The sequence below is a fragment of the Pelmatolapia mariae genome, linkage group LG18, assembly GCF_036321145.2.
Source record: "Pelmatolapia mariae isolate MD_Pm_ZW linkage group LG18, Pm_UMD_F_2, whole genome shotgun sequence".
In the NCBI taxonomy this organism is placed as follows: domain Eukaryota; kingdom Metazoa; phylum Chordata; class Actinopteri; order Cichliformes; family Cichlidae; genus Pelmatolapia; species Pelmatolapia mariae.
In genome coordinates, this window is record NC_086243.1 from 23,119,722 (window position 1) to 23,134,489 (window position 14,768).

Below are 14,768 nucleotides of genomic sequence, written 5' to 3' on the forward strand. Positions count from 1 at the left end.
ACAAGGCTGAAGCGGAACAGGGCGTTGGATTGGCTCAGATGATGTCAACGCTATCGCATCACATCGCGGGTAACAAAGAGGAAATGCCTTATTTGGAGAGTGACTGCTTTTACGAAGAAACGTAAACCGTGTCTGATTACTTCTTCGAACCCAGTGAAGAAAATTCCTTTGGAGGAAATACGTATTCACGCTCAAAATATTTAATGAACATCATAGTCTAAAGATGGCTATTTTATTAAACCTAGGATTAAGATTGTGTAGTATGCATACTAAATTAGCGATTGTGCGTGTGTGTAAGAGAATCCATAAGTACATATATGTATAGATGTAGGTGAAAGTTTGTTTACATGTAGCCTTAAAATAAAAGTTTGTATGGCATTAAAAAGTCAATACAGTGGGAGAGAAAATATGTAAACACCAACTGATAAAAACAAATAAGAAATGTGAAAAAGTTATAAGAAAATTATGATTTAAAATATCAGCAAAAACGGTCTAGTTATATATAAACATAAAATTTACTATGTAAAGCAAATAGGGACTGGTGCCTCTTTTTGCTTGTGTAGTAGAAAAAGAAAAAAGAAATTAAAACAAATTTATTTCCACCCTCAGAGAGGGTGGAGAAAGTTTTAGACTTCTGGGTAATGGAAACGCAAAACCACCACAGGATGCGTGCAGATGTAACATTCACAGTGAGCCACAAATAAAAAAAACACAAAACATGTACCTCCAAGTTTGGCCTTCTGAAGAGCGGAATCAATTAAGACGAAATTCAATTAATATCATGTTTGAACTCACATTTTTGTGACTGAAATGTCATTTAGAATTAAATAGAGTAAAAACTTTATGGCTGTTATACAAGAACATTAAAATTTAGAACTGTATCTCTCCTACGGGCATAAAATAAGAATCTCACAATTTCAACTTACCAACTCAAACCTCCCAGTAAATAAGTAGAAATTTAAAGTTTTTAAGTAAAGATTTTGAGATAACTTGATATTTTCACATATGATGTGATTTTTTTCCAGTGTCACAGTTTTTCAAAACCACCTCATATGACAATATCCGCATACATTTTAGATTTAAGCTCCAATTGTCTGACATTTAGATTTTGATGTGGTCAGCGCTTCACTTTTTTGTATTCTAGTGTCATTTCATACCTTTACTTCATTCTGCGATGTTGTGTTTGTTTTACTGAGTTGTGTTTCACTGTTGACTGCTGTAACACTGTAATTTCCCAGCTATTGGAATAAATAAAAAATACTCTAACATGTATTCCAATTAAATACTCACTTATTAAATTTGCCGCAAATATGAGTTTGAATGTCAACAGCATTACATTTAAATTCAACTTGTTATGATTTGACCCAATTTCCAGCTTCATTTTTTTTAAATTTATTCTTGAGTAATAAAATAATCAAAATAATTTTTTCCTATTAACCTTTAACACGCGACAGAAAATAAATACATTAGTGACTAGAGGATGTTGCAGCACGTTGAGCCTTGATAACATTTGGTTTATTTCAGTCGGTGATATTGGCAAAACTTGGATGATGTCCTAAAATAAAAAATAAAATGAAATTATAAACAGATGCTGACTTGGTGAAGTTGCACAGCTTTGCAATAGCAAACAAAGTCAGTCAGGTAAACTTAATCAGTCACAGTAGTGTAGAATTAAATCAATATAACTAGAAATACAACTAAAGGGATGTTTTTGTGAGCCAGATGAGAACACAAAATGCAGCGCTGAAGTCTTTAGGAGACAGAATCATTTTATGTACAAGGTCAGAAGTTTTCTGGTACAAGCACAAGCTATTTATTCCCCAACAACACACAAGGCATTCATTAGTAACACAGTGACTGAGCTCATAGTTAATTAGTAAAAGACACTCTTGTGTACTTGAGTGCTCTTCATTAAGTTCTATATTTCTCGACGGAGCTCATCACAAAGAACACGTCAAAAATATCTGCCTATTATTAAAATCAGAGCTGTACAATTCTGAAATAGGTTAAAAAATTACACACAGTATACTGATGCAAAGAGAAGTACTAATCCAGATCTGCCATAATAATAATAATACCTCCCCGAAAGAACAGTCAGCATCATCTCCCATTAAATACATATACATTTTCAAAGCAGTTCGTTTCCATAGCAGCATGGACAAATCGAAACGTCTACAAAACAAAGTGCACATTTTTTTGTTTCCATTAACACACATTTGGGGAATTTTTCAAATTATAACAATTTATGGTGTTATTCTCCGTTTAAATCTTCATCCTCGTCAATGTAAGGGATGTCCAGGTCGTCAGAGCTCCCGTTAAACTTCTTACTGGCTATCTGGGGCTTGCTGGCTGGGGAGGGAGTGTCTTTGCTAGGCTGGATAACATCTGCTTTTTCTCCAGATGTGAACTCTTTCTGTTCATGATCGCGTTGAACCATTAGATGTCTAATTCTCTGTGTCAGGTCAGCAGGTTTGGGAGGGAGGTCAGGTTCCTGGGTTTTCACATGCATGATTGATTTTCCTGAGGAAACAAACATTACTAAACACACTTGTTATGGCAGGTGTAGTACACAAGAGAAGCTCCAGTTTAGGTCATAATTTGTTGGACTAAGACATAATTTTTGTGTTATAAAAAAAAAAAAAAATAGATTAATTGTTAGGGAATTACTGCGATTTATACATAATTCCTCATTTACATGTGTTTCATGGCCAGGCGAGGCCTGTTCTTTTGTAATTTCATTAGAAATGCGGCAGATATAACACCTGAAGTTGGTTCAAAGTGTTGAATATGTACTTTGCACTGTAATTTTAAATATGAGGCCCAAAAAGAGATCAGTGCAAGTGAAAGAGACTATCATATCAAAACCAACAAACAAAAAAACAACCCCTCCCCCCTCCCAAAAAACCAAAAATAAACACACTCTCAGAGTGAGGGAGGGAGAGAGCAAAAACTTTAAAGTGGCCAAAATAGACCCCGGACCAGCTCAGTGACATCAAAAAACACAGAACACAGCTTAAGTGAATGGTGGTTTATGAAAAACAACTTTACAATGTTTAACCAAGTGACAAACTCTCATTGTTACACCCAGAGGAAGGCCAAAGTACCATACCTCTTTACTGACCTTCCGAGTCCAGTGTCCCTAGTAGGTCCAGGCTGTCGGTGCTCAACCATGATGAGGAGTCTAAGTTTTCAATGTCAGATTCTTCCTGATCCAGCTCAGGCAACCTGGAGACCAAGTCCAACCTGTAAACAAAAAAAGATATTAACATTCAAATGAGAGAAATAAGAGGAATAAAAGGAGTACAACTAGAAGTAAACATTATTAGCTCACTTTTCTTGCTTGATGGACTTGATCCTTTCAATGAGGGTCTTCACCGCTTCATCCGGCTGTGTTTCCTCTGGAACCTTGAGCTCGGACTGTTCAACAACCTGCACAGAGGCCAGAGCAGCATTATTGTGAGCTATCTGTGGGTTTCTCTCTCTCTCTTGTATTTGTTAGTGCTCCCGAACTTTTATAACTTCTACTTAATCATTTACCTACTTTACTTTTTTTGTGCTCAGAATTGTTTGGGACCATTTGCGCCCACTATTTTGGAAAATGTCGAAAAATAGGAAGAAAGAGGAACAAGAACGGGATGAGTCGGCGAGCCTTGCTAGCACAATCACAGCTCCACTAAGCTAGCAGAGCACAAAGCTGAACCTTTGGCAGAAATAAGAGACACCTACAAGAAGTATGAGGCCAAATTTCAAAGCTGTGCGGGAAGCGGTGGAAGACCACAAACAACGCATCTCGAGCTTGGAGCAGTCACTGAATCTCAGAAAGGTCAGTTCCAATATGTGTTTCTGGGATAGTTTACTTTTTCTCTTTAGCAGGGTCTGTCTTAATGCAAAACATCACCCGGACTGATGCGGTTAAAACAGACGCTGTTTGGTGTTGGCATTTGTTCTGCCCTTCCTTTGTAGCGTCCTCTCACCGTGGCTTGTCTTCTGAGTCTGAGTTGATTGACAGCCATGGCCTCTGCGTGTTCCAGCTCCTGGATATTTTGCATCTTTTCGTTGTAGCGCCTGAACTGCTCAGTGATCAGGATCTCCACACAACTGTGCAAAACAGTCAATTAATATTATTATTATTTTAGAAATACAGAGAGTGTCTAACAAGGACTGTGTAAAGTTGCAGTAGTGCACAATATGATCACTCACAGTGTAGTCCTAGACACGTCCTTCATACAGAGGAGGGGGTCATCAGAGTCAGGTGAACGCAGGATGCAGGGGGCAAACACAATAGCAAGTGCACTTGGTGACATCTTATTGTGCTCTTCTTCCTTTGCAACTCTGAGAGAAACAAACGGGTCAAAATCTCACTGGACTTTCACCACACGACTGAAGAAAAGTCGACTCTGCCTACCTGACAAGGTGAAAGATCAGCCGCTCTAACGTGCTGAAATTAGCAGGAGGAAGTTCTTCGAGCTTTTGGTACATGGCCTTTATTTTCTCTTCTTCCTCGGGTAATTCTGGGGATGAATTAACAGGGGAAATTTTAAATATCTGCACTCACATTTGTTTATGTTTGAAAATACCGAAAATTTTAAAGTCACCATTGAAACACAGAGTCAACATGTACATAGTGTCTGTCAATATTATGCAGAATAGTCACACAGTTATAACTGCTATTTTTCTTTTTAAGCAATAACATATACACATAACAGGCCACATTATTAGTTACACCTGTTCAACTGTTTATTAACACAAATATCTAATTAACCAAATGCATGACAGCAAGTCAATGCATTTAAACATATAGACATGGTAAAAATAACAAGCTTAAATTCAAACTGAGCATCAGGATGCGGAAGAAAGTAGACTTTGTGTTGTGGTGTGGTTGTTTGTACCAGACAGGCTGGTCTGATTATTTCAGAAAGTGCTTATCTACTGGGATTTCTTACACAACGTTTACAGAGAATGATCAGAAACCGAATGAACAGGAGTTCTCTGGCCGAATGCCACAGCTACCTGCATATTGTTAAACGAAGATTGCATTGTCTCATTGCTCTTGTGTCAAAAAGCTCAAATCATCTCAAACTGGTTTCTTGAACAGTTAGTTCACTGTACTTAAATGATCTCCACAGTCTCCAGATCTCAATAAAGTGGAGGACCTTTGGGACGTGGCTGAGCAGGTAATTAAAAATGTGGAGAAGCTGTGTGACACTAACATGTAAACATGGAACCAAAGTCTAAGAGGATGTTTGTAGGACTTTGCCAAATCTGTGTCATAGAGAATTAAGGCAATTAAGTGCTCAAAGTTTAAACAGTTCCTCACCCACAGCATGCAGAAAGTCGTGGTAAAGGGAAAATGTCATGAGGGGGTCAGGCAGCTCTCTGAGCCAGCGTTTAATGAGGCCTGTGATGGTGTGGATCGGGTAGTTATCCAAACATACCGTCTCAGGATCTGAAGGTAAAAAACATATCACACACACACAAAACTATTATACTCAAAAAGAGGTTATTTTAAATGGCTTTTTTTGCCATTATTTTCTGGAGATTTGATGACTTTTTTTAGAATTTATACTCTTGTAAAATAGTTTTTCTGGAAACTCCGTGCATTTCAACTTTCATTAATTTCTTACCTTTCTGCAGAACCTGGTGAAGCTCCTTCGCTCGGCAGGCCGAGCCCGACTTGCGGTAAATCCCTTCGGTGTAGAGGCCGTTTAGCTCCACGTGCATCAGCAACGTCTCCATCACTATGGGCACGGGGTTGGCTTTACTGGTGAGGATGCACACCTGCACGCCAAAGTGAGCTGATGCTGGTAAACTGCCATCCTATCACAAGATAAGAAGAGTAGACATGAGTCTCAAGCAATAAAAGGGAACTTTTTATACTTATTCTTTCATACTATGATATTTGATTGAAAAATACCTACCTGCCTGGCACACCGTGTTGAGCAGTCCGTGATGATTTTGCTCAGGCATTTCTTGTGACATATCAACTTACACGCTACAATAAAAACAGGAGGAAAACACAGTCAAATTGAACTGTCTATTGTTTCTTGAAATGCTCATACAAATTGTTTTCTTAACTCACCACTGCACATATAGGCTTTCTCCATTACCCAGATGTAGGAGCCACACAAGTCACATGACTGCATAATGTTCACCTGGTAATTGCTGAACAGGTGATCCAGAGGACTGTCAAGCTGTAGACACAAGAAATAAAGCAAGATCCCTCATGAGACTCAGCAAGAGTCACGAGAAGTAAATTCAATTATGATATTTCACTTACACTTTTATCCTTTTTCCTTCTCTTCTTCAACGTCTAGAACCCAGAAGGGAAATATACATATATATGAGCTGTACTCTTAAAGTATTTTAGCAACTGAGGATAGACCGAATGCAATAAAATTTACCTTTGCAGGTTCAGACGCTGCTCGTTTCTTTGTGGCCCTGATGAAGCCGTCCAGCACAGACTGGAAGAGGTTTACCACCATTGGAACTTCTCCCTTTTCAGTGGCTCCTGCTAGCGTGTTCACCTTGTTATGGAAACCTTTCATCAGATCTTTGTAGTGAATCTGGGGCTTCTGTTGGTGCCAACGGAAAGTGCAGTTATTCAGCATTTTATTTTCAAGCTATTTGGTCAGTAAAAGGGTAAAAAAATGAAGATTTTCACAAGGAAAACATGAAAAATCTGCCTTCCATATTCCTCTGTCATTTGAGCCAACAAGTTAAAACACCGACTGACCTGGACAGAGTACATGCCTTTGATGTCCTCTCTGAACTGCATCGTGGCTGTGAGAAAAATCGTCTCAGCTGGCGACAGATCCTTTCTAGTTTGCAGTTCATTCACCTGATGACAAAGGTGAGGAAAGTGTGAACAACTAGAAGTTTTTCTAAACGTGGATAGCTGGTATTGAAGCTGAAGACAGGAAATAATGTGCTAAATATGGACAATATTTACTGCTAAAAATGGAATTTTTTAAATAACTTGTAAATCTGGTTTTAAGGTTGTGTAAAATAACTGGGCTGGCTATAACTGGGACCCATTTCATGTTGCCCATCTATGTGTACAATGATAATCTACCTAAGAAGTAAGTCCTGAAAATAGCACATTTATGGTATAAACGAGAGAGTCGTGTGGGTTTAAACTCAAGTTAGAAACCTGCTCCTTCTCCCTCTTAAGTTGTGATCTCACCTGATTCCCAAGGAACTCATCCAGGTTTCGTAGCTCCTTGCTGTCAGTAACCTCTTGGTCCAGAGAGGAGTCCCACTGCAACCCCCGTGTGGCACGGCTGATTCGAATGGTGGGGTTACGATTTGATTTCGCACTGTTTTGGTTTGTCGTTTGGTTAGAATGTGAAGTGTGCTTGGAGAAGGTGACTGTTGGCAGCAAAAGGACAGATAGCAATATAAGTAATGACATTACAATAAGATTTGACTTAACTGAAGGTTAAATCCTGTAATTTTAATGAAATGCTCACTTTTTAAAAGAAACTGATATTATCTAGTGGGGCCTTTTATGCAAACTTTAAGACAGGGAAGTCAAACTTATTTTACATCGAGGGCCACATACACCTCTCTTTAAGTTTTCGTTAATTCACTGAAAATAAAAACCAAAACCAAAACTTCTATAGTAAATCATGAAAAACAGGAACTTTTTTTTTGCCATTTAACGGTTTATCTGTTACTTAACTATGTTGGTGTAGTAGGAATGGCCATGGAGGAGGGCTTTATCCAACAGTTAAAGCTATAAAACCTATCAAATACAGTTATAAATCCAACATCTTTTGACCTCCTTCACATTTTCCAAAGCCTTCCAAAGGGCCAGACTGGAGTTTTTGTCAGACAGATTTTGGCCCTCTGGGCTTTTGTGTGACACCGCTGCTTTAAGAGCTATTACACTAAACAGAACAAGTGTGTCAAACAGTGGTATGACAATACACAAGGTAAACCATGATAGGGAAGACACAACATTTACTTCCCTTTCTTCTTCATTTCCACACAAAAAATGACTTTAAATATCTCCTGCAGCCCATTTAAAGTTTACTACATGTCTGTCATTAAAGTGTCAGCAGTGTTGCATTATATAAATACATTGAATCTGCATTTCCAGACTTGTGGTTACCTGCTTTATCTGTTGGAGATTCACTGCTGGGGGATATTCTGGGTGCCATTTTCCTCAGGAATTTACCGAGAGACCAAGTCCTGCAAAAAAGACAACCTGCATAAATTCCATGTAGCAGAATATCAAATTATCTCAGAACGTTAATGTTGGATTTTGAATTTTTATAAATTAACTGAGTGAGGGCTTCACCTATCAGGGGTGCTGGTGTCGTGATGTCCTATGCTGTCCTCATTGGTGTTGTGGATTGGAAGGCAGAACATTGAGCCATCAGTTATCTGAAACAAAGATTTTAAAAACTAGAGCACAAATTGTGTAAAGAAGCCAACAACAACAAAACAAATCACGTTCTGATCCAAAGTGACAGGCGCTCCTTTCCCCCCCAACCGTGCTCACCTGCTGCGCAAGCACCAATATCATCTTAAAGGCTTACATTTAAATTTACAAGTGCCTCCACCAAACCACACCCAATGCACATGATATAACTGCAGCACAATAGTGACAGTCCATCACCAGCTTCCGTTAAACGCCAAAGAAGAAGAAGCAGTCTCCGGTATCTTAGCTGTGTCCAAGTTCAGAGGCGTCTTTTGCATCTTTCGGAAGCCGCATTTGTAGGTCGATTACGTAACAGCGACGCGACGAAGGATGTCCAAATTCGAAGACTCCTCCAAATGCTGCCGACAAATGCGTCCTCCTTTTTACCAGATTTGTGTCGGGTGTCTTTTTGGGTCACAAAATAAACTTTTAAGATATTTTTAGGCGAGAATGTAGCTGTGTAAACTTCAAATATTTGTCCGATTTATCAAGACATCACATATTTGCATAAGTGCCCTGACGTTTTCGGAGACGTCTGTTACCCACCAGCTCGATAGCTAGCCGGGTGGTCAAGGCTCACTAGAGCCGGTGTTCCAGATTAACTGGCGTCGCAGATCAACTGGCGTTGGTCAAATAGATGTGTGGTAGACTTGCTTTGAAAGGGCCGCTACCAACAAGCCAGCAAATAAACACCAAATATTAAATCTGTGACATTTGTGATATTACCTCAAACACAGTCCGTCAGTCTTGTTGCTGCTGAACAACAAAATGATTAAAAATGTTGTGAGTTTACTTGGTGATATTCTCATACACGAGGCGATCGCGAAAACGGCAATTAACACCACGCCGATGCTGTTCACAGGACAGCAAGATTAAACGATCAGGAGAATCTTGTATTCGTTATCGTTCCGCTCGTAAGTTTTATTACTCCGATTTCAGCGTTTTCGCTTCACAACTAAAGCGTGCAGTTTACTTTGTGTACACTCAAATGGAGTCGAGTCAACTACCGCCACCTGTGGCCAAGTGCCTTAGCCTACAGCCAGATTAACTTGTGACACACACATCTGCACCACGTTTGAATTGGTTTCATGCACATTTGTAACTTTCAATTTTGTCTGTTTTTGCGTCTTGCAAATAAACCTTTACACTGAATGAAATGATATTATGTATTTATTTTAGGCCTACATCAGTAGAAAATGTCAAATTATATATACATAGTTACAGTAATCACTACTCCTGTTGTTCATCATGATTTTAATTTCCTTTGTTAGAACAAAGAAATACGTTTGAACAAATATATGACACATTAATATTTCACTAGTGTTGTAACATCACATCCTGTAAGCACAGTCTGCCTTTGTCTTTTAACTTGTGACACATGCAGTACAGGCTGAGTGGCTGCACTTACACCTGGAGCATTCAAATCTATACTATAACTACTGTTATATTTTTCACACAGCTGAATAAACGTCAAACAGAAAACTGATTAAACAGAAGTGTGAGATGGTAGAGAGTTTACTCCAGTGTCCTGTTATATTTGAGGGAGCAAAGGGCAGACGACTGAGTTTATTAAACCCCACCGAGACAATCTGCTAATTTCATTAAAAGTTTAATAAACTATCATCATGTCTTTATTTTTAGTTAGCACATACCTTAAACACTTCAAGCTGTAAGTCCCACCTGTGGGACTAATAAAGGTCATCTTATCTTATCTTATCTTAATGATAGTTATATAAGAGCAGATGCATGCTGGTGCAATAAGCTGTACGTTTTACGTCCAATGGATGCATGATCTGATTAGTCGACTAATCGCAAAAATAATCGGTGACTAACAAAATAATCTTTTTGTGGCAGCCCTAATGTTAAGCAGTCATTAATAGACCAGGTTGGCTCTGTAAAGAGTAAATCAAGAAGTCATATTTGCATATATGCATTATCAGGGTCAAGGGGAACATATGTTACTTTAATATGTACAATTCCTTATAGTTAAATATTAATAGAAGTTTCAATCCACAATTAAAAAGACTTGATGAGTTAATAAATCAAAACCAATTTAATAATGGCCGTCTATTAAATACTGTATGTTAGTTTGTGTTGCATAATCATAACGACAAGAAGTGACCAAACACACTGACATCAGAGCACATAATATTCTTCTCAAATTCTGTCGTTGCTGACCCTCTCCTCATTTTGGGTGGAAAGACAAGAAAGATCAGAAATGAGCTTTAAAAACGGGCTTTAATATTTCCCTACTGCTTGAAAGCAACAGCCCATTTTTCACTGTCCTGGCCTGCACAGCAGAAATCAGAAGTCCCAGAACAATCCAAGCTATCCAACCATTTGGTACATACACATGCAAGAGTTGCATGCAGAGAAGAGATCTGGTTGGAAAAAAAAATCCCTATATCCAGTACCTCAACCTGGGATTTGAGGTCCCGGACATCGGTGCTACTGGCCAAGCTCGTCAGACTGGCCACACAGGGACTTATGGGCGGCAGCGGAAAGCTCCAGTACTCGCCCTCCTTGGAGCCAGCAAAGTTACACATCAAACCACTGCGGGCGTAGGCTAAGCGCCGCTTGTGTTTCTTGCGCTTGCGGACCCGGACCTTGACCTAATTGGGCCAGGGAAAGTGATGAGGTACGAGGTCTGTGAGACCTCCTTTGATGTGCATGAAGCCTCCTTTCATGTGTTTTTCACTGTAACATTAGCTCACAGTACACAAAGCTACAACACTATCATACATGCAGCAAGGACACTAACAATCACTCAATAAGAGCACAAAAATAATAAAGATGGATTAAATTAAACTTTTTAGGTCAATCACTGATACAGGAGCTGATGTTACCTCGTTGACTGAAGATGAGCTGTCAGAGCCTGATGAGCTGATCTTGGAAAGTTCATCTGCAGACATGGACTTTTTGGTGCTGTTTGTAGCGGGAAATAAAAGCAAAGAGTGATTGTTTGACTAAATATAAAACACTTTCCAACCATTATTAATAGCATGAGAATCTATACTTTAGGATCTTTCAGCAGAAACACTTATTCAAGATGATTAAACAGAAAGCATGTCATACAGTTAGACCCATAACTATTTGGACAATGGTACCATCTTTGTAGTTTTGTCTTTTTAGTTTTGAGTCGGATTGTGCAGACTTGCAGCTTTAACTCGAGGGTTGTACCAGTACTATTGTACAGGGTTTAGGAATTACAGCCTTTAAAAAAAACAAAACAAAAAAACAAAAACACAGACAGCCCTCCCATTTTCAGAGGCTCAAAGGTAATTGGACAAACTGACATAATTTCAGGTGATTTCATCTGTCCAAAATTTTTTTTTTGTCTTCTTTGCCAGAACTGTGCTAGCCCAATCAAGTTTAATGCCTTTCTTTGCCTTAGTGTAAACCCTCTGCTTTTATTGCGCCATTCATTGGAAGCAAGTGGCAGAACCTGCTGCTGTTGTGCTTTTTGTTCATTTTACTAACTTTATCTCCATCTAAAGTTGTTTTTTTTGGCTCACATTCAAGCAAATGAAGTGGCTGTCTTTTGTTTCCCCCAGTCTTTCAAAGTCAAGATCTAAAAGCCTACTACTTGTCTTCCTTTGCACTCTCAACGACAGAGAACTTCCAACACCTGATCATCAATGATGATGTGACTGCCCGGAGCAAAGTCTGAAATCCCAGCTGGGATTTGAAATCTGGAGCTGTTCTAACGATCATCGGGGAGCATGTGATCTTTGTGGAATATAAGATGGACAAGCTCTGGTGAGCCGATTAACACCAGAGGGAACAAAGAGTGCAGTTTGATGCGCTTTACATGAAGACACACTCTCACTTCCCGGACCACAGTGTGACCTTCCATGGCTTCAGGACTTTTCAGGCAGACTGGGATGTTGATTGCGTAATAATTTCCTGCAGAAATGCATCCATATTACTCACTAAGGGAATTTGTCATTGCTACTGGTGTTTGGATCCAGTGTGAATCCACACACTGTTTGGATTCCTCTGTCAGCTGATACGGAGGTCATCCAAATAACTGTGGCTGTGGATAATGACCATCCTCTGCACCACATAGTGGACATGCAGCTGATCACTTTCTCAAACATCTGTTTGCACTGTGCTGCCATAAAGACAGACTCAGAAAACCTCGGTCATACCGCACGCCCTACATTCATTTTGGGTTTAAGCTTCTTGCTGAATCATTTAGATTTTGACTCTCTGAGCTCTTCGCTGTTTAACTGAACTCGTTCTTTAGTGTAACTTTCAACTTTCTGAGCAAAGTTTTTTTCTTTTTAAAGCTGCAGTAACAGACATTTTCCCGGCTATTGTCTCATCTTCACCCTATTCACATTCATGAAGGCGTCTCTTGATTGCAGACCTTGACAATGATACGCCTACCTGCTAAAGAATGTTTTGGACTTCCTGGGAGAGGTTTTTCTTAGCTAAGGAAAAAATGTGTCTCCCATTTTGGGCCTTTTGGTGTGCTTTGCACTCCCTACTCTTTAAAAATTTTTTGGATTTGTTGATGTGGACACTCCTAAAGTTTCAACAATCTCTTGGTGGGTTTCTTTTCAGCCTAACAATGGCCTCCTTCACCTACATCATGATCTCACTGAGCCTCACGATCAGATTTTCAGTGAAAATCTACAAAATACCAGTTCAACACTTATCTACTTAATAGGTCACCGAAGAATGAGGAAACAGGCTTCAACATCCTATTAAACTTTTACTTTTGAGTCTTTGTGAGCTCAAAGTCTGCACTTCAAAAACATCAACAATAAAATGTGCTGTGGTGGTTGCCCACATTTGGACCTTGGACCTAACACTATATTCAAAACATTTTTCTGAGGCCATATTAGCAGAACCACTGACTGTAGAAGTTGAAAAACTTACTGAAATTTATTTCTCCTATGATTTCTTTGTCGGAGTGCTTCAGAACCTGAATCTCCTTCACTATGTCTGTTGTCCTTCCACCTCTCGGCCTTCTCCTTGAATCCCTCGATATCTTTGTAGCGCTGAAGTGTGTTTCCCTTAGTGTGGCTGGTGGAGTCATTGTTAATGGAAACTAGATCTACAGGGACGGAGAAGGGTCTGGTGAGTGATGGAGGGGATTTGCCTTGACGTTTCTCATTGCTTCTGTCCCGCTGTACAGCATGACTATTGACTGGGTCAGGCTGCAACATCCTGTTTGGACTGAGCTCCATTTTTTCCTGCCTCTTCAACTCCCTTTTTCCCAAGCTGTTATTAAAAAAAAAGAAAAAAGAAAAAAAAGAAATGAATACGAATCCTAACAGTTTTTAACTGCTAAATTCTCATTTTACCTGAAATTTATTATTAAAGCAGAGACCATCTTGCTGCCGTAAAGCTATCACAGATATAGCAGATTAGTACATATCCTATTTTGTCCTACTATTATTTAGCCACCAGAGGGCACTGACAAGCATATTTTTCCAAATGGTGCATTTCAGCGCACATACCCTGATAAATGCATGCCTTTAAAAATAGATAAACTGGATTGTCAAGGGCACATGTTTGTGAGCAAACACATATTTTCTTATAATATTAATCTGAAATCATCTACTGCTTGCTTGCATGCCCTTGAATGCAGCACTCGGCACCAGATAAATGAGCCTAATGCACTGAGTGTGGGATACATCATCAATTCAAAGAGATCAATCAGTGTAATGCTCACAATCTGAGTAATGACATATCTGAATAATAACTACAAGAGCTGTTACTCCTGTAATGCACTTCAGCCATGTCAGTACCTTTCCCGTCCGCCCCGGTCTTTGGAGCCGTCGTCATCCTGCTTCCACTGCGTGTGTTTGGACGTCCTCCATGCTGCCTGCATCAATGTAGCGGTTCGATTTTGGGTCAGAGAAAACTGACGCCATCTCCTCTGTAAGAGCAGACATACTATTTTAGCTTTATTCTGTATGTTTTGGACTTTGAAGACCATTTTCAGTTGCTGGTGGAGCAAGAAAAAAAAGAGCCCAAGTGACCCAAATCTTACTGGCTCAGCCTCAGAGTTTTTTGTTTTTGTTTAGCAGTGAGCAAAAACAAAAGTGCTGCACCTGTATGATCATTGTAGCGTCTCTTTTCTGCAGAAAGTGGAACCTTATGAGGCACGTGCGGAACCAGCGCTGCAGGGTGATGATGCGGCGCATCACTTCTTTGTTGAGTGTGTCTTGAAGCAGTTGCCGTTCCTTTTCCTTAAGGAAAACCTGAGTAGATAAGAAGATGCCATACATATAATAAATGCAGACACATTTGTGCAGTTAACTCTTCTCTAGATTTTAGCACACACACACACCCTGCTTCTCTGACATTTATGTGTGTTTATTAGTTT

General features: G+C 39.4%; 1 protein-coding gene across 2 annotated transcripts in view; it reads right to left on the reverse strand.

Moving 5' to 3' along the window:
- Window positions 1-1,516: 1,516 nt before the first annotated feature.
- The window catches only part of myo9b (myosin IXb), a 34,151-nt gene continuing 20,899 nt past the window's right edge, over window positions 1,517-14,768 (reverse strand). The window contains exons 21-40 of one of the 2 annotated variants that reach the window (XM_063461438.1): window positions 14,494-14,643; window positions 14,188-14,318; window positions 13,313-13,657; window positions 11,272-11,350; window positions 8,303-8,388; window positions 8,114-8,193; window positions 7,184-7,368; window positions 6,734-6,838; window positions 6,402-6,572; window positions 6,278-6,310; window positions 6,080-6,191; window positions 5,919-5,992; window positions 5,625-5,817; window positions 5,318-5,446; window positions 4,406-4,511; window positions 4,201-4,332; window positions 3,975-4,098; window positions 3,332-3,429; window positions 3,122-3,243; window positions 1,517-2,520 (exon numbers count right to left, since the gene is read on the reverse strand). In XM_063461438.1, coding sequence (XP_063317508.1) covers window positions 2,252-2,520; window positions 3,122-3,243; window positions 3,332-3,429; window positions 3,975-4,098; window positions 4,201-4,332; window positions 4,406-4,511; window positions 5,318-5,446; window positions 5,625-5,817; window positions 5,919-5,992; window positions 6,080-6,191; window positions 6,278-6,310; window positions 6,402-6,572; window positions 6,734-6,838; window positions 7,184-7,368; window positions 8,114-8,193; window positions 8,303-8,388; window positions 11,272-11,350; window positions 13,313-13,657; window positions 14,188-14,318; window positions 14,494-14,643 — 2,724 coding nt within the window. In that variant the 3' untranslated portion in view covers window positions 1,517-2,251. Of the gene's footprint in view, window positions 2,521-3,109; window positions 3,244-3,331; window positions 3,430-3,974; window positions 4,099-4,200; window positions 4,333-4,405; window positions 4,512-5,317; window positions 5,447-5,624; window positions 5,818-5,918; window positions 5,993-6,079; window positions 6,192-6,277; window positions 6,311-6,401; window positions 6,573-6,733; window positions 6,839-7,183; window positions 7,369-8,113; window positions 8,194-8,302; window positions 8,389-11,271; window positions 11,351-13,312; window positions 13,658-14,187; window positions 14,319-14,493; window positions 14,644-14,768 lie in introns of both variants that reach the window. The other variant, XM_063461439.1, reaches the window with a different exon arrangement.